Source organism: Lactuca serriola, chromosome 2 (genome assembly GCF_051521515.1).
Source record: "Lactuca serriola cultivar US96UC23 chromosome 2, Lser_US96UC23_V15, whole genome shotgun sequence".
Classification (NCBI taxonomy): domain Eukaryota; kingdom Viridiplantae; phylum Streptophyta; class Magnoliopsida; order Asterales; family Asteraceae; genus Lactuca; species Lactuca serriola.
In genome coordinates this window covers 185,911,606-185,932,433 of record NC_136409.1, presented here as the reverse complement: position 1 = coordinate 185,932,433, position 20,828 = coordinate 185,911,606, and the positions used below count along the sequence as shown (strand labels likewise).

General features: G+C 31.9%; 2 protein-coding genes across 2 annotated transcripts in view; both read left to right on the top strand.

Moving 5' to 3' along the window:
* The first annotated feature begins 3,625 nt into the window (after positions 1-3,625).
* On the top strand, positions 3,626-8,463 carry LOC145087725 (alpha-dioxygenase PIOX-like). The gene is made up of 10 exons (XM_079025768.1): positions 3,626-3,914; positions 4,028-4,294; positions 5,679-5,828; positions 5,954-6,087; positions 6,353-6,566; positions 6,632-6,777; positions 6,864-7,091; positions 7,334-7,536; positions 7,688-7,931; positions 8,037-8,463. The coding sequence occupies exons 1-10, from the start codon at positions 3,795-3,797 to the stop codon at positions 8,260-8,262; spliced, it is 1,932 nt and encodes a 643-aa protein (XP_078881894.1). The 5' UTR covers positions 3,626-3,794; the 3' UTR covers positions 8,263-8,463.
* Positions 8,464-12,411: 3,948 nt separating this feature from the next.
* The window catches only part of LOC145087724 (alpha-dioxygenase PIOX-like), a 23,195-nt gene continuing 14,778 nt past the window's right edge, over positions 12,412-20,828 (top strand). The window contains exons 1-2 of the mRNA XM_079025767.1: positions 12,412-12,704; positions 12,787-13,053. Of these exons, the coding sequence (XP_078881893.1) occupies positions 12,585-12,704; positions 12,787-13,053 (387 nt within the window). The 5' untranslated portion in view covers positions 12,412-12,584. The remainder of the gene's footprint in view (positions 12,705-12,786; positions 13,054-20,828) is intronic.

Below are 20,828 nucleotides of genomic sequence, written 5' to 3'. Positions count from 1 at the left end.
CCTCCGTCTGCCAAATGCAAAAACTGATCTCCTAACTGTCTGAAATATCCCGGGATGAATGATAATATCAATTACGTTAGGACCTTAAATTATTAAAAGGTAAACCCAACCCCAACCCTAACCATGAGGCCCAATTATTCCATCCTTGATAATGGGCCTAAAATCTAAGTCCAAATTTTACTAATGGGCCACTTGGCCCATCAAGGCCCAAATCTGATGAGATAGTCCATAATTCACAGAATGCAATCAGTCCAATAATCAAAATGAGCCAAAAGTTCGCCAACCCAAAACAGAAATGGCCCAATCTGCAAAGCGTACACTCAGCGTACCAATCTGGTACGCTCGGCGTACTGGGGTCTCAAGGACTACGCGCAGTGTACATTGAGTACGCCTAGCGTACGTCCAGGTTAAGCACGTTCTCCATTAAGTGCTTAATATCCAATTCTTTTACGTCCAAAAGCTAGATTTGAGTTGATTAATACGTCGTAAGGCATAAAGTTGCCAACTTTATGCCTTTGCATGCCTCCCATACACCTAAAACCTTCATTAAGACCTTTCCAAGGCCCTTAACCCATGCATGTGACCAATAAATCCATCAGGACTCCATTTTAATACCTCAAAACGACCTAGGGACCTCAAATCCGCCATTCTCCTTTCATGGAGTTGCTTATCTTGCCAAAAGAGGTCTAAAGTCCCACAAAAGGGACCAAACTAGAAATCCCTAGCTAGATCTAAAGATTTACAAGGAAAAGTACAAGCTTTTTACCTCCAAAAGCATTGCAAGATGACCCAAAAGCGGATCCTTGAAGCACCCAACCGATCCAAGCTTGCTTAACAACTCTCCTTCTTGAAAGAACTCCAAAATAACCACCAAAACCCTCTTCTTAAGCTCCAAAAATCACTCACACTCTAACTCAGTTGTAGGAAGATGAAATGGGGCTAAAGAGGCAGACAGGGTTTGGTCCAAGAGGCCAAAAGGTGTTTAAATAGGGAACAAGTCCGGGGTTTAGGGTTTAGTCCTTCTGTTGCGTACGTCCGGTGTACCCTCACGTACGCCCAACATACGTGGGGCTCCTCCGCGATCACTTAGGCAGGGTACGCTAAGCGTACCCATAGGTACGCCTAGCGTACTCAAGGGACCAAAAATGCAAAAATATGAATTCTTGAGGGTCTCAAAACATACCAGCTTTTGGGTGTTATAAGGTGGCATCTTGGATCGATAGTAACCCAGGTAGGCAATTTTGGAGTACTTCAAGGTTTGGTAGGTTGACCCTCCAATGTGCCCTAGGGTAGTGGTGGTGATTTTGAGTTTGCTTAGAGCCATGAATAGACTCCAAATATGGCAATACTCCTTGAGTTTGAAGTGTTGAAGATGAAGTTGCTCTTATTTGGTTCATATGTGTTTTTGTTTGGTATTATTACACCCATTAATGTTTTAGTGTGTTTTGATGTTGGTATTTTTATTTCATGTTGAACATTTTTATAAGAATTGCAAAATTATAGTGGTTTTGTTAGGTAGGAATGAAATGGTGTTTTTGGCTACATTTTGTGATGCAAAAGTTCATGTATATATGAAGTCAAGTTTATGTATGTATGAAATTCAAGGTAATGCGATGATAAATTTCCCTTTCCATGCATACAAGGTGGTTTTGTTAGGTAGGAATGAAATGGTGTTTTTGGCTACATTTTGTATGCATGAAATTCAAGGTAATGCGATGATAAATTTCCCTTTCCATGCATACAAATACATATATAATTATGGGAACTGATCCATACACAACAATTTTTCTCCGTACACAACAATTGATGCTTTAAAATGTTGTATTGTACAACTATATAATATAATACACATATATACAACATTTGAAATCATCAATTGTTGTGTACGGAGAAAAATTGTTGTGTACGGATCAGTTCCCATAATTATATATGTATTTGTATGCATGCAAAGGGAAATTTATCATCGCATTACCTTGAATTTCATACATACAAAATGTAGCCAAAAACACCATTTCATTCCTACCTAACAAAACCACCTTGTATGCATGGAAAGGGAAATTTATCATCGCATTACCTTGAATTTCATACATACATAAACTTGACTTCATATATACATAAACTTTTGCATCACAAAATGTAGCCAAAAACACCATTTCATTCCTACCTAACAAAACCACTATAATTTTTGCAATTCTTATAAAAATGTTCAACATGATGAAATGGTGTTTTTGGCTACATTTTGTATGTATGAAATTCAAGGTAATGCGATGATAAATTTCCCTTTCCATGCATACAAATACATATATAATTATGGAAACTGATCCATACACAACAGGTTTTCTCCATACACAACAATTGATGCTTTAAAATGTTGTATTATACAACTATATAATATAATACACATATATATACATTATAGTATCCTACTTTGTTTTTTTCATTACACACAAATACATATATACAAAAAAAAGTACACATGGAAAAACACATACATGCATCATACACATACAAATACATATCATATATACACAATATATACATTCTACATACAAAATGAAAGATAAAAAGATGAAAATGAGCTTGTGGTGGTATAATTTCGAAGTTTTTCGGTGAGGATTCTACAATTCCGACAACAATTCAGAAATTTGATTTTTCTGGCAACAATCTTTAAATCGTTAAATTAAAAGCTTAAAATCAGTGGAATAAAACCAAACAGAAGAGAAATAGAAAATAAGAGAGGATTCAGACATTTTTCGTTCGTTTTGGGTCGGAATAGCTCACCGATGAGATGCTTCTGTCGCCTGAGACGCCTTGTCGTCGCCGGTAATGGAGATGTTGTGGTGGTTGGCGGTAAATCTCGCCGACTGGTGATAGAACGTCACGACAATCGTTGGTGGTCGGAACAATGGTTGAGGAAATTGCCTTCGGAAAGAGCAAATGAGGCTAACATAGGAAAGAGCTGAAGTGGGGGGGGAGGGGGTATCTACGAAGGGATTTTGTGGCGACAAGTAGGTTTTAGCGGCGACACCTATGGAAGGAAAAGTCAACGTGTTTTTTTTTCGGAGCATTAGCGGCATCGGACGTCATCGCAATTACTGTCACCGCAAATAGTATGCATTTTAGTCATTTTCAACCGTTGGATTAGATGTAGATCAAATGGACAGGGTTCACATATGGCTTTTGATGCGGATCGACGGTGCGAAGGTATTAGCGGCGACAACCACCTTTAACGACGACAAGTAACGCAGAAATTACTTGTCGCCGCTGAAGGTGGCTATCACGGCTAATACCTTCATTTCTTGTAGTGAGTTTCTAACTATTACAATTATATATATATATATATATATATATATATATATATATATATATATATATATATATATATATATATATATATATATATATATATATATATATTGGAACTATAGTTTATTTGATTAATTAACTTGTTATTTTGTTGGTCAGCTTGATTGATCCTTCTCATTAGTGATGAAATAGAAAACGTATTGCAAATTTTTACCAAGTCAGTCGTGGTTTTATACCCATTTGTACAAGCTGGACTTCAAAAATGAGCAAGTTGTGGTTATCAGTAGGAACACGAGTTTGAGTTTCCTGTATGGACTATGGACTAAATCTCTTAATTCTTCGTCATTTTCTTGTTTCATTTTGTTGAATATTTCAAGTCAACCCATTCTCACCCACTCCCTTGCTAGCTAATACTAAGTATATAAATAGTACATCTTCATTCGTGTTTGTATACCTACCTAACAGCTCAAACACTCTAATCAACCAATATGATTTCATTTATGTCTTCTGCGAAATCTCTTCTCATTTCGCCTATGGAACACTTCATCCATCCCGACTTTCACCAAATCTTTCAAACAATGACACTCGTCAACAAGTTTCTCTTTCTGGTAGGTATCTGAAATTCTGCATGCATGTTGTTATCTAGAATTCTAGATCCTTAATCACTTCAAGAGAATAGTACTGTATTAATTCTGAAGGGATTAATTTATTTTCTATGCAGATAATTCATAGTGTTGATAAGTCAGGGATAGGGTGGCACCGTTTGCCGGTGTTCTTGGGGCTATTCTACTTGGCTATACGCCGGCGTCTTCATGAGGAGTACAACTTGATGAACGTGGGGAAAACTCCTGTGGGGTCCCGATTCAATCCCAGTGACTTTGCTTTCAGGTCTGCCAACGGAAAGTTCAATGATCCGTTAAAGGAAGATGCCGGAAGTCAAGGGTCTTTCTTTGGCAGGAACATGCCTTCTGCTGATCAGAAAGATAAGGTATGTTGAAGAATTATACACATGAATACGTCTTGTTCGATCAAAATAATTTCATGAAGTTTTACTTCTATACATGTGCATCATTTAATAGATCGATATAATTTGATATTAATTTTATATATATATATATATATATATATATATATATATATATATATATATATATATATATATATATATATATATATATTGGGGTGTTTTAAGAAGAAAAATTAAAAACATAATCTTTTTTGAAAATGATAAAGACATGTGTAGATTGTTTAAAAAATACAAGTGTTAAATAAATATACAATACGTACAAGATTATTATAAGAAGCAAGGTCCACGAAGATTCAACTCGTGCGTATTCCTGATTCATTTGTACTCTATCAGTGGATAGTAATCATTCGAACTACTACTTCAACTTTACGCATTAAATGATTAAATATAAATCAATACGCCATGTAGGGAGGTAGGGTCAATATATAGCAATTTTAATATTTATTAATAAAACTTTTTATGCAATTACGTACTGCGAATGCGATATATAATTAATGGAAAAGTTGGAACAATCCTGTCACATAGACAATGATGTATTTGATCACTATGGGAGTTTTTTTTATTATTTGGTTAAATTACTTTTTTTTCAAGTTATTAATTAGTTCACTAATTTAAGTGATGATTACACGAGCAATCATTTTTTTAAGGACGGAATTATATTAAAACCCACTGTCAAAAGAAGAGGCATGGCAAAAAAAAAATACAAAATGATTACAAAATATTAAAGGAGGATCACACAATATAGTCCAGTTAAGTTTGTGTACTTTACTTTATGTTTTATCCAACTAAACAACGCCAATTTTATTAATTAAATGTCGAGTTCTACATAGAGTTCTACATAAATATGTAAATATGTAAGTATATATGATTTATATTTTTATTCAGGCATAAGAAATAATTATGCTTTCCTATTCGTCAAATCGTATGCCTCTTGTGTTTGTGTGTACGGAGTTAATTAACAAGTGATCTTAATTTTACTAAAACTAAATAAAAATAAAATAATTAGTATATAGTTGTAATAGTATGATTAGTTGTTCCAACATCTATAGCTAAAATGATAAAAGAAAATGTTAATTTGCAATATCTATCTCATATGATATTAATTTAATTATAATAAAAAAGAATGTAAGTACGGTTTTTTTCATATGATATCAAGTACAATAGATTTGAAAAAGATGGATGAAGGTCCAGGTCATGGGAATAGGGTATTGTTGTTGCTGTTGAATTTCCTAGAATGACTTGTTTAGATAACTTTAGGTTATGTAGTTTTTCAAAAGCGATAACAGAAGTTTTATGAGATACAATGTGAGATGAAGACATTTAAGCTCTAGTTAATATTGTGCAGCTATTGAAGCCAGATCCTATGGTGGTGGCAACAAAGCTTCTAGCACGCAGAGAACTTAAAGACACTGGAAAACAGTTCAACATGATTGCTGCTTCTTGGATTCAGTTCATGATTCATGATTGGATCGATCACCTCGAGTCAACACAACAGGTTTGACCAACATATATACATTTATGCAAGAATATATATTGCATGTAAACCCATAATTAAACTCTAATGCACAATACATGAGGCATGAGTATTAGAACCTGATCATGCTTTTGCATCGTATGCAGATTGAACTCAAGGCACCCGTGGAAGTTGCGAATGAATGTCCTCTTACATCCATCAAATTTTACAAGACTAAAGAAGTTGATACTGGTTTGCCCGACATTAAGAAAGGTCATCGTAACATCAGAACTCCATGGTGGTATGATTTTTAGCGACGCTTTTATTCTCTTCGTTCTCTTTCAATATACATATATACCTTGAACCAAATAGTTGTAGCTTTGAAAGTAAATGTTCATATAATTTAAAACTCAAAATATAGATAGTTCATGAATTAAAAATTGTGAATTATCAATCGAATAACTAACGCCCCACCCAGATTTAGGTTTATATCAATTAAAAAACACCCAAACATTTTTGCGTAATATGAAGTAATTAACAGAGCTTGGGATACATAATACATACAGGGACGGGAGTGTAGTATATGGAAGCAATTCGAAGAAGATGCGCCAAGTGAGAACATTCAAAGATGGAAAGTTGAAGATCGAAAAAGACGGCCTCCTGCAACATAACACCGACGGATTGCCCATCGCCGGCGACGTTCGTAACAGTTGGATTGGGGTATCAACCTTGCAAGCACTATTCATCCTCGAGCACAACGCCGTTTGTGATGCATTAAAGGTACACTAACTCACTAGTACTATATATATTTCTTACTTATATTAATATATATTTATGGTAATCAGAAAGAATATCATTATTTGGAAGATGAAGATCTGTATCGTCACGCAAGACTGGTAACTTCGGCAGTTATTGCAAAGATACACACCATTGATTGGACTATTGAGCTTCTCAAAACCGACACACTTGTCGCTGGAATGAGAGCTAACTGGTAATAAACCTGTTTTTCTTTTAGCTAGAATATACTATTGTTAAAATATTGTAACGTGAAATTCTCTTGAAAATATTCAATTACAGGTATGGGCTATTAGGAAAAAGATTCAAGGACACATTTGGGCATGTTGGAGGAGCCATTTTGGGAGGTCTTGTAGGGTTAAAGGAACCCGTTAATCATGGTGTACCTTACTCACTAACAGAAGAATTTACGAGTGTTTACAGAATGCATTCTCTCTTACCTGATCAACTCTTCATTAGGGATGTCAATTCAAAGCCAGGGCCTAATAAATCTCCAAAATTGAGCAAAACGTAAGACTCTTTAATTTGGACCCATGTGAATTGACGTCGAATATGCATGTACTCTCACTCAAAATTGTGTCTAGGATATATATGAATCCGAAACTTATAAACTGGACCAAGTCTATCGCTATGATTTTTAAACATCATGCATATCTCATTATGCAATGATAAAAATTATCTGCTAGAGTAATTTTCTCCTTCAAAAAAATACTTTTAATGGATTTTCGGAATAATTAGAATAACTTTTACAGGATTGATATGATAAATTTGATTGGAAAGAGTGGGGAAAAGGAATTGTTAGATATTGGATTTACAACACAAATGGTATCAATGGGGCATCAAGCATGTGGGGCACTTGAGTTATGGAATTATCCGGTGTGGTTGAGGAACATTGTACCTCAAAACGTTGATGGCACAGATCGCCCAGATCATATCGACTTAGCATCACTCGATAGTAAGTATCATCTTTCTTTCACATAATATTATGGTTTTTAATTTTAATATTGTTCATACGTACCAAGTCTAGCATATTGAAATTTTATATAAAAACAATTACAGTTGGGATAATGGTTTTGGTCCTAATTAATACATGCATGATAATGCAGTTTATAGGGATAGGGAAAGGAATGTAGCAAGATACAATGACTTCCGTAGATCACTACTCTTGATCCCGATCTCAAAATGGGATGATCTAACGGACGATATAGAAGCTATTGACACATTGCATGACGTGTATGGTGATGATGTGGAGCAACTCGATCTTTTGGTAGGAATGGCGGCAGAGAAAAAGATCAAAGGGTTTGCCATCAGTGAGACTGCGTTTATAATTTTCTTAATCATGGCATCAAGGTATAATTAACTCAAACACATGGAAAATATAAAAACTAAAAATAAAGAAACCATATATATGAATATACTAATTGGTTCTTTAATTTACTTGTGCATCAATTGTAGGAGACTCGAGGCAGATAGATTTTTCACAAGTGACTTTAACGAAGATGTGTACACGAAGAAAGGGTTTGAATGGGTGAACACAACCGAGAGTTTGAAAGATGTGTTGGATCGGCACTATCTGGGAATGACCGATCGTTGGATGAACTCAACGAGTGCTTTTTCTGTTTGGGATGCTGCACCAGAATCACATAATCCTATACCAATATATTTTCGTGTCCCTAATTAAGTAATTATTCATGTTTTGTATATATATGTATTAGGGTTTACTTATTGCATGGATCTTCTGAAAAGAAATTGTTTAAATGGTAAATCAAACCACATGTCCGTACATGTGGTAAATGATAATTTTTTATATTAAATGTTTAGCTCAAAATAAATAGGAATAAATTCATATAATTCTAAACGGAAAATTTTATTTACAACCATGGTGAATGAAAGCTAGTACTGTTAATTGTTATGTACACCAACCAAACAACTCGAAACTTATATCCTAGATCCTGAGGAGGAACACTTGAATATCACATGGAATTAATGGTGATCATTGTTTGAGAAAGATGATTATAATTTTGTAACATTTCAAAATTTGTAAGGTAAAAATTTCACTTTTAATTCAATTACTATTACCAATCATTCAAAAATGCATCATGGTATCAAAGTACAATCCCAAAATCAATAAGTTGCAGAAACATGGGTGAATGCATTGTAGTCACGTCGGATCCTTCTTTTTTATACCAGAAGTACCCGAAATTATAAACAATAAACCGTAAGCACAGAGCTTAGTGAGTTCCCAAAATATCACATATCACACACACACGCATATATATATATATATATATATATATATATATATATATATATATATATATATATATATATATATATATATAATAGCATGTGGTTGTGTCAGGTCCGTATCAACTCATATGACCAAGTTTCTGTGACTTTTGTGTCTCGAGATTACAAAATGATCATTGCATGATAGTTTAGAATCTAACACATTCTACTAGTAGCAAGAATTAGGTATTCTTACACTAGTGATAAGGATTAGGGATTGTGAAATGAGCATTAATTGGAAATGTATTCAATTGATCTATTTCACAAAGTAAGGACCAGATGTAAACATAGTATGTATGATTGGAGCATGGGATAATTAAAGTTATAATTCAAGTATTAAGTTGATTATCCGAAACATTATATAATGAATAATGTCTAATCAATATGGTGATTAAATAATAAGTGTTTTATTTATACTCAAAGTGTTGAGGCCATATTAGATTCGATTATTCTTCTGTTTCACTTCACATGTTTTGACTTCCAGAATAACTAGGTTATTCAAACATCCACAGTCAATCATACTTTGGAAGTAGGTAATGAGGTAAGAATGTCATGAATCCGACTGTAGATTGTCTAAAGTGTTTAGACATAGCAAAAGTTTGGTGCAGTATTCATGAGTGCTCCTGAAATAAGATTTGAGTATTTGATTAAACTCACGCTCACGTGAATCACTTCATAGATTTTATCACGAGTGATTGTGAGACGATAATATCTTATATTCTTGAAACTGAGAGATATGAGTTGTTGTTTAAGAATCGGTTGTACATTGATAATACGTAAACGCATCAGTAACTTAATGTTATAAAACGTATTGTTGTGTGTGATTTGATGAGTAAATAGTGCAAGCATATGAGTCGACGTTTATCCGTTCCTTTTACCCAAAGTGGGATAAAAGTGATATATGTGGGCCCCTCGATGATTTAGTGATGACACCTAAGCGTTTGGCCAAGCCTGGACTAAGTTGATGTGTTCAACTGAAGTCTATTGTAAGTCGTATTAAATCGGAAATCGGGAAACAACACATAGACAAAGAGAATGATAATAATCCATGTCTTATGTCTATACGATATCTTGAGAATGGAGAAATATATGATCCCTTATCTAAAGGACGCATTGCTGATAAGATCAAAGTCCAACAACGGCTTTTGAAAGCTACGATTGCTAATCAGATTCTGAAGTCGTACGTAATAATAGTTATTAGACTTATCCAAGTGGGAGACTGTTGGATTAATTGTCTAAGCCCATAACTATTTTTTGGTATGTGCTTGATGGACTCATAACTTCAATTAAGAGGCGGAAGGAAGAATTCTTCTTTGTTCACGCCTCTACTTTCGCGGTCCTTATGACTTATGGTGTCTGGGCTGATATAGTTGCCGATGCGGCTCCTGAGTTGAGTGACGATAAGCGGGTTATCGTAGATCGTATTTTTGTAAATTATGTGAAATGTTCGGATCCTAACGAGACGATGTTATGGATTGCTAGTTTGAGCTCCCATTGGAATAAGTTGAGGAAACGACATTTGCATACCATAGATAGAAAAACTGTTGAGCGGTTGCATAAGAAACGGCTTGCCAGTTCCAGTCAAGTGGTGGAAGATGCTTCTACTCCAAATTCCCCCATTCAATCGAAGTCAAGCATGGATTCTTCCTTTAATGCCTCAGGTAACGATTCCATTTTTGTTTCCCTGAAGGTTATCCATGAAATTATTGAGGCAAAGCATGCTAGTGGGAAACCACCCTCTTCTTCGTCCTAGGTGTTTGGAAAAAGCTTTCCTCGAAGAGGAAATTAGGGCTAGATGTGTCTAGGGAAAAGAACCCTACCTTTGGAAGATGTAACGTACCGTTACGAGCCCGCGATTGACCTTCCTCCTCTAAAGCAAAAAAGGACTATACGGGTTGTGGAGAATAAGAAACGCTTAATGAAGCTTTAACTTCGAAACCCCAGACTGAGGATACAGTTCCCGTTTTGCATGTGGTTCCAAACGAAGTAGTTAAGCTTCATGAGTGCCCGATTACTTCAAACCCAAAATTGTTGCATGTCGAGGACTCTCTTTCCACTTCTTCTATCGATATTATGGGATCAAAAGAAGTGGAGGGTTCTTAGTTATTGAACCAAGTTGTTGTTGATATGCATCCAAAAGAAACCTCTGTAGCCATCCCTTTTGCTATGGTTGTTTTCCAACGCAAGTTATTTGGTGCTAGATGTAGAGTATTTCGTACATCCCACACGGAGATAACGGTCATTATTGTTAATCCTATTCCATATGATTCAACTTCCCAGGTTGTTTCGAGTGCTTCTCTGGTTGAAATGATTTATATTAATGCTTTTAAATGTGTACGCGTTCAACTGACCTTCCTGGTATTTAAAGTTGAATATAAGGCGTGGATCGGATATATATATATATATATATATATAGAGAGAGAGAGAGAGAGAGAGAGAGAGAGTTAGGTTCAAATGTTTTCACTATCTATTGTGTGCATGTATGATTGATTCTGGACCAATCATTTTAGTTATTTTAAGAAAGTAATTAATGTATATTAAATGCTGAAGATGTAATTAATATCCATTATGTCTTCAACATGTAATATGCATTAATTACTTTCTTAAAATAACTAAAATGATTGGTCCATAATCAATCATATATGCACACAATAGATAGTGAAAACAAAATAATATAACCCTATATATATATATATATATATATATATATATATATATATATATATAAAGAGAGAGAGAGAGAGAGAGAAAGAAAGAAATAAAGAGAAAGAAAGAGATATATAAAGGAGGTTACATATTTTTTAGATTGGATGAGAGTAATTTTGTTTGTCATCCTCTCAGTGGGAAATTATTATGTTGTGAAGACTGATTCACCATTTGACCATATATAGTCGTTAGGCAGACCAAGCATGGGGTCGCATTCCTTGCGAGGGACATGGGAAGCTCCCCAAGAATATATTATTTATAGGTTTGTTCTTATATCATATTCACCTTCATTATCGTCATGGGCCAGCTATTGTTAGAGTTACTTAGGTTTGGCTTTATTGAGAGTTTTAAATCAACCAACTAGTATTTATACCTCTTAAATTTGTGTAACCTAATGCATCAAAAATTCATTCGGCATAAAGCAATAAAATCTTTTGCTCTCGTGATCATCATGGACATAGTCAATCATTCTGATCACATGAACCACATAAATTGATTGTGTTCTTGTTTTTCATTATGGATTATCACTTTGTGTGAAATCTTTTATCATTTGTTAAAGTGCTTAAACTCTAACACACATATATTAAGTACGACATAGTTACATTAATGTATCTACCATCGAAAGTTGAAATATAGTATTTTGAGGTAAAATAATAATATGTTATGAAACTAAAATGAACAAGAATACGTTTAAGTCGACTTTATTTTAAATTCGAAGTAAAAGTTCGACATGATTTTTGTATGCAATTTAAATATATGCTATGTTTACTATATATTATATATTTTAACCTATCCATTGATCTAACCCTTCTAGTGGTTATAATGACGTCTAGTTGTACAATCTCGAGTTAAAAAGTCGCCAATTCTGGTTCTTTCGGATACCGCCTTCCTGTACCAATCTCATCTTCATTTCCAGTCAATTTTTTACTATTATTTTGAAGACCCAAACACACAAACACAGCTAATATATAGGGCTATGATATTGTTGTAAATCGCACCACCAAACCCATGATCCCTTTCATGTCTTCTGCAAAATCTCATCTTCTTTCACCTATCAAGAACTTCATCCATGCTGATTTCCATGGAGTCTTTCAAAGAATGACACTGACAGACAAAGTTCTCTTCCTGGTACGTATTCTCATGCTGCATGCATGTTGCTTAATTAAATCTTGATTAATTCCACACAAAAGTTGATCAATCATCTGTACAGAACGTTCACGGCGTTGACAAGTCAGGCATCGGGTGGCACCGTCTGCCGGTTTTCTTGGGACTGTCGTACTTGGCTATACGCCGGCGTCTTCATGACAAGTATAATTTAGTCAACGTTGGGAAAACTCCTGTGGGTGTTCGGTTCAATGCTGCTGACTTTCCGTTCAGAACAGCCGATGGAAAGTTCACTGATCCTTTCAATGAAGGTGCCGGTGGTGAAGGAAGTTTTTTTGGCCGGAACATGCCTCCTGTTGATCAGAAAGATAAGGTACGTACATTGAGATTAGTGTCGTGTGGATATTGTTAGTTCTGAATTGGCTGATAGTGATTATTCTAACTGCTACATTATTAAAATGTAACAAAGATACCAAACATATTAATAAATGTTAAAACCTTTTATACAATTAGTTATTATGATAATAAAATCAATTTTATGTTTTTAATCTTAAATTAACTAAATTTTTAAGATGTTTGAAGACGAAAGTTTTAATTTTTTTTATTATCATGAAATCTTTAATTTTAATCGGAAAACAAATTTATCTATTTATTATTAAAATTATAATAAAATAAATATCATTTTTTTTAACATCTAGAAATATAATCAGAAACGCTAACAAGATGCTAGGGGAAGGTTACAACACAACGGACATTGGATCTTCAACCGACTCTCCCAAACTAACCTTAACCCCTCTCTAGACTTGAGCCAATAAAAAGCAACAATTTTCACGTCTAAAACAAGCCAATTTGTTGTTAAAAGACAATTCAATTCATGGGAAAAAAAAAAGCCAATTTGTTGTTAAAGACTATTCAATTCAATAGGAAAATGACATATAAGTCCAACGAAGTTTTCAAACTGTTCAAAAAACTCAATTATGTTGTATGTTCAAGAAAACTCAACAAACTTAACATTTTGTCTAAAAAAGCCTAACTAACTTGCACTTCCATTCACTTCTTATTTAGGGTCAACCGGTTAATGAAAATCAACGAATGACATGGCTTATGACGTGTAATTAAATATCGAAAAATGACTTGTAAGACCAACGAAATTTCAAGACCATTCAAAAAACATCAATCATGTTTTGTTTGTTGAAAAAAACCCAACAAACTTACATTTTTGTTCAGTTCTCATTAAAGGCAACCAGATTCATTACGTATACACCTAGTTGGCAAATGACATGGCATTATATTTAATGACATGGAATAAACAAATTACAATTGCACTTTATATATCGATTTAGGGATTGGAGAAGAGAAAAGCGAACGGTGTCTGTGTTCGATCTCTTGTAATAGCTATTTTTTATTCTTTCTCTCAATCGTTGATGTCCAACTCAAGATCTATAAAAAATATATTTGACGATGAAAAACCTTGTGGATGTAGACGCCCTTCTTGGATTTGGACATCTAGAACGGAGGATCATCCAGAGAAAAAAGTTTAGGGTTTTTTCGAACAAAGTTCAGGGCTTGTTCGAACAGATGGGTAAGTGTAACTGAAAGCTTTATCATGTTCATATTCTATCTATTTGTTTGGTTTCTTTCAAAAACAAAACAAATATGGACATGATAAAGCTTTCAGTTACACTTACCCATCTGTTCGAACAAGCCCTAAACATTATCTCTGGATGATACTCCATTCTAGATGTCCAAATTCGAGAAGGGCGTCTACATCCACAAGAGATTGCATCATCCAATATCTTCTTTGTAGATCTTGAGTTGGACATCAGCGATTGAGAGGAAGAAGAAGAAGAAGAAGAAATAGTTATTACAAGAGATCGAACATAGACGTCGTTTGTTTTTCTCTTCTCCAAACCCTAAATCGAGATATAAAGGGCAATTCTAATCTGTTTATTCCATGTTATTAAATATAATGTCATGTCATTTGTCAACTAGTTGTATACCTAATGAATCTGGTTGCCTCTAATGAGAATTGAACAAAAGTGTAAGTTTGTTGAGTTTTTTTCAACAAACAAAACATGATTGGGGTTTTGTGAACGGTTTTGAAACTTCATTGTTCTTACAATTCATTTTCCGATATTTAATTACACGTCATAATCCATGTCATTCGTTGACTTTCATTAGCCGATTGACCATAAATGAGAAGTGTAAGTTAGTTGGGTTTTTTTAGACAAAATGTTAAGTTCATTGAGTTTTCTTGAACAGACAAAACATAATTGGGGTTTTTTTTAACGGTTTGAAAACTTCGTTGGGCTTATAATTCATTTTCCCTTCAATTCATATGATTCAAAAGATACCACAAATATGTCTTGGTAATGACCCTCAGCATCATTTTTTCCTTCTTCATCTGCATGTAAGCAGTCTCATCGCACCACTAAATTAAAGAGGTAGCATTGAGAGAAAACTCCTTCCACCAGCCATTAATCTTTGCTCTAATTTCCTTGCTCGACAAACATTCTAGAAAGAGATGTTCTTATGTTTCCTCTTTACCATTAAAAGTGGTACAATGATTGCATCGAATATGGACCCTTTTTTATCTAGATTACGTCTAATATAAGATTAGACACATATGAATATTGATTAGTAGATGATAGTATTGATTTATTATCATTCTAAGAATAACTAGATAAATTGGTTTTCCACTTAAAACTAAATATTTTGTGACCATACAAATATTAAAACTTTAGCTTTCAAAGTTCAAACATCTTAAAAATTTAGTTAATTTAAGATTATATATATATATATATATATATATATATATATATATATATATATATATATATATATATAGTTAGGTTCAAATGTTTTCACTATCTATTGTGTGCATGTATGATTGATTCTGAACCAATCATTTTAATTATTTTAAGAAAGTAGTTAATGCATATTAAATGTTGAAGATGTAATTAATAACCATTATATCTTCAACATGTAATATGCATTAATTACTTTCTTAAAATAACTAAAATGATTGATCAATAATCAATCATACATGCACACAATAGATAGTGAAAACAAAATAACCTAACCCTATATATATATATATATATATATATATATATATATATATATATATATATATTGAATATTATTGAATGATAGAGTTTAAAGAGAAAAATACAAAAAACAAAATAAGCACTATCTATAATGGCTAACCATCACTATAACTTATTATTTTTGACAGATAAATAATATCTACCGACTTCATATTCAAAAATATATCTTTAAATATGATCTCTAACTAGAAAAGCTTTCTCACAAGCTTATTTTTCAATAATTATATATCCATCCTCGTAACTCTTATTTAATTTATCATCTTTAAACAAATGGCATATTCGATATTAATCTAATATATACTTTTAATATTTAAAAAACAATAAAATAGATGATTCTTTTATTTTGTATATTTAAGAAACAGATTAGTTGGTTAAATATAATAAAGTTTTAAGTTAAATATTATTAAGGGTATCAAATAAAATGATATTGAGATTAGGTAGTGGTAACATGATATACCACAAATAAAATGATATTGAGATTAGGTGCTAACATGCTATCACACAATAGAATATTAAGCGGTCAATATTGAAAAATAAATAGTTAATACCAATCTTAAAAAGATGGTAATTTGCTAATAGACATTTCAAATGCTTATTTCAGAAAATGGTACATTTGCTAATAGGCATTTCAAATGCTTATTTCAGAAAATTTGAAAGTAAATTGTCATTTAAGATTAATATTATGTTTGATATAATAGTTGAAAAGTTAACTGTTGGCTTAAAACATGAAAGTAAGTTGTCATTTGAGATTAATATTATGTTTGACATAATAGTTAAAAAGTTAACTGTTGACTTATAATTTAGCTGATAAAAAATAACGTTTGGTAAATACGACCTGATAAGTTAGCTGAAATATATAAAATAAAATAATATAGCAATTAGAAGATTTATTTTTATTATTGATTAAGGATATATTTGAGAAATTTTTTAAAAACCATAGAAAAATTAGTCTATGTAGTTTTTTTATTTTTTTTATTTCTTTTTATTATTTTTTTTAGAATTAACTTATCTATTATTTTTTGTTTTAACAAAAATAACAACTTAAAAATACTCAAAAAAATAAATTACTTATCAATTATCTGTGACATGATAACTGACCAATAAAAATAAGTAATGTACTCTAATATTATTTTTTATTATTATTTAATCAATCAAACAACAATAGTCTCTACAAAAACTCTTATGGTATATTCCTTTTGTTTTTGCAATATTAAAATCGGATAAATTTGTTTTCAGATTAAAATTAAAGATTTCATGATGATAAAAAATTAAAACTTTAGTTTTCAATATCATCATTTAATATATATATATATATATATATATATATATATATATATATATATATATAGTTAGGTTCATGCGAGACGGCCTAATTTTGTGAGACCGTAAGACGCATTTTTTTATTTTTTTTATTTTTTTTATTTATTTTTATTTTTTTAGTTAATTCAGGTTCCGAAAATAATATTTAAAAAAAGAATTTTTGGATTTTTCCATTTATTTTGCATTTTAAAATTATTTTTTAGAATATGTACAGTGTAATATTCTATTAGAATATTTCACGTATTTTTCAAAAAAAACGGCATTTTTTTTTATTTTTTTAAAGTTAATTCAAGTTCCGAAAATAATATTTAAAAAAAGAATTTTTAGATTTTTCCATTTATTTTGCATTTTAAAATTATTTATTAGAATATGTACATTGTAATATTCTATTAGAATATTTCACGTATTTTTCAAAAAAAACGCGATTTTTTTATTTTTTTTAGTTAATTCAAGTTCCGAAAATAATATTTAAAAAAAGAATTTTTGGATTTTTCCATTTATTTTGCATTTTAAAATTATTTTTAGATTTGGTCTCACGGTCTCACAAAATTAGAATGGTCTCAAATTAACCTGAACTTATATATATATATATATATATATATATATATATATATATATATATATATATATATATATAGACACACACACACACACACACACTTATGTTCAAATGAGAACAATCATATAAATGAAAATTTGAGAATAAATCTGGCCACATTTTTTTTGCCGTAAAACCCTCCCGCTTACCGGCACGACGAAGAAACTTAATATCCATACGTGAATATAAACCATCACCACCACAACTAACGCAACCAGCACTGGGCCACATGTTTTTTTTTGCCGCAAAACCCTCCACGTACTGGCGTAAGTATATGCATATTTTCAAGTGATTATTTATATATGAATATTATCTGTCCCGTCGTCCGGTATGTTGTCACGCTTAAGCGATAGATTTGTACTATGCGATGATATAGTTACCTATATGTATTCACATATTAATATTAAGTTCCTCTGTTGCGCCAGTATGCATGAGGGTTTTGCGGCAAAAGAAAATATGTGTCCCAAATTTTTCTCGCGTTCTTGATTTCATAATTATTTTCATTTGAGCCATATATATATATATATATATATATATATATATATATATATATATATATATATATATATATATAGGGTTAGGTTATTTTGTTTTCAATATCTATTGTGTGCATGTATGATTGATTCTTGACCAATCATTTTAGTTATTTTAAGAAAGTAATTAATGCATATTACATGCTGAAGATATATATATATATATATATATATATATATATATATATATATATATAGAGAGAGAGAGAGAGAGAGAGAGAAAGAGAGTTAGTTGGGTCGCACCTTATATATATATATATATATATATATATATATATATATATATATATATAGAGAGAGAGAGAGAGAGAGAAAAAAAGAGTTAGTGTGTGTGTGTGTGTGTGTATATATATATATATATATGTATATATATATATTCACAATTATCCATAAACGCAATAGTACATTAATTGTTTTAGTCAGTACAACATAAAACAAAGAAAACAAAAAATACAACAAATTTCAAAGTATCCAAAAGATCTTTATGTTCAAGAATCATTATAAAATGATATTTACTAATAACATATAATCCTATAGGGTTACACCTTATATCAAGTAGACATTTATTGATTATTTATTAGAATGTGATTATTAATTAATGTTATTTGATTGGGAAATTATTATTTTATGAAAATTATATTTTTCAAGAGAGAAAACAACTAGAAACTTATAAGGTATGATTTATAAGTTGTGTACATATTTTTGGACCTATTGAAGTTCATGAATATTAATACTTGTACATGTTATGAAATAAAAGCTAGTGAAAGTCACATCATTCTTCTATTTAGTGTGTAGGGTTGAGAGCATGCTTACATGCTTGAGATTGCTTGTGAAGCAATGTCTTACACACCCATACTTCCTTACATCGACATGCTTTGACTTTAAATGGAATTATGTTCATTATTACATGAATACAAGTATATAAAGATATGAATGGCTAGTTGTTTTGTTGATCATTCCTTTTTTCTCTCTAGAACCATGGATTCTTCTTCTTTCTTCTACTTGGTTTCTTTTAAAGAACTAGTGAGATAGTTGGTGATTAATAAGTGCTTCTCCTTAATAGCAGTTTGATATTAGTTTTTAAAGGCTTAAGAAGCATTTAATACAAGAGGAGACTAACATCTTTGGTAGCTAACACTTGCTTGGTGGATACATATAGAGGAACTCCACTTTAGGTCTCTCTTGCCATATTTATCAACTGTCAAGCCCCACCGTGAGGATTCAAAATCTACAAAGGTTGTTATTATTTTCATTATATGCTTGGTTTAATCTTTCTATGAATGCAAAAGTATCATTGGTGGGTTAAAATGGTTTTAAGTGTATTCGTATTATAAAGCTTTTGTTGTTGTTTTTATCATTTTTAGAAAATGGTTTTTGGAATAGAACCAAACACTATATTCATTTCTTCGTGCTCATATTTTCATATTTTCTTCAATTTATCATTTTTTTATCTTCAAAGCTCTCAACAAATTATTCCAAATGTACATAACATTCAAAAATAATTAACACAATAACATTTACAAAAATGCATATGTACATATCAATATATACACAAATACACATATCCAATACATATGTGCATATCAATATATGCACATATCCACATATATAAGAACATTTATAAAAATTAATATGTTTATATCCATAATATCTATATCAACATATGCACCTGTGCATATATCTACATATGCAAAAAAACATTCATAAAGTATATGTGTATATCCATATATGCACATATATTTATGCATGTATGCACAAACATATATATGAACAAATGTATGCATATGTGTATATACAAAAATACTAGAGGTTCTTTCTCTAATGGAGTCTTTTATCCTCAAGGCCTCTGAATTTGTAACATTACCCTCTGAATTACCATCACCTATGCTCCTATTATCTCTAGGTTTATCTGAGCTCACACTGTTTCCTAAACTTTCACCTATCTCGATACTAATAGATTTTTAGTGTATTCATATGAAATATCTTCAAACCCAGCTTTATTTTTTGCTTCCTAATGTTTCTTTTTTTCATATGCTTCTACAAGTCTTTCCTTATACAAGACACTCTCGTTGAATACAACATCCCAACTTCTGATAACACTTTGATTCCCGTTAGCATACAAGTGGTACCCTTGTCATCCAACCCATAGCCTATAAAGCTGCACTTCATTACCTTAGCATTTGGCTTGTCTCTCTTTGAGCCTTTAACCTTGACATACGAGACACAACTTTAAACCTTCAAGTGTCTAAGTGAAATCTCATGACCTTGACTTTCCTTTTATGGAATTTTGAACCTTATGAAGACTGAGGATTCTCTATTGATTAAATATGTTGATGTGTTTAACAAATCCACCCAAAATATCTTGGGTAAACCTCCATGAAGTCTCATGTTCTTCACCCTCTTGTTCAATGTATGGTTTATCATCTCAGTTACTTTATTATGTTGATGTGACTCTAAAACCCTCATATGAATTTTGATTACATGGTCAGCATACTAGTCAACAAATTATTTGTTGTTGTAATCGCCCCCATTGTTTGAACTGAAACACTTAATCTTCAAGGTCATTTCATTCTCTACAGTAGATTTT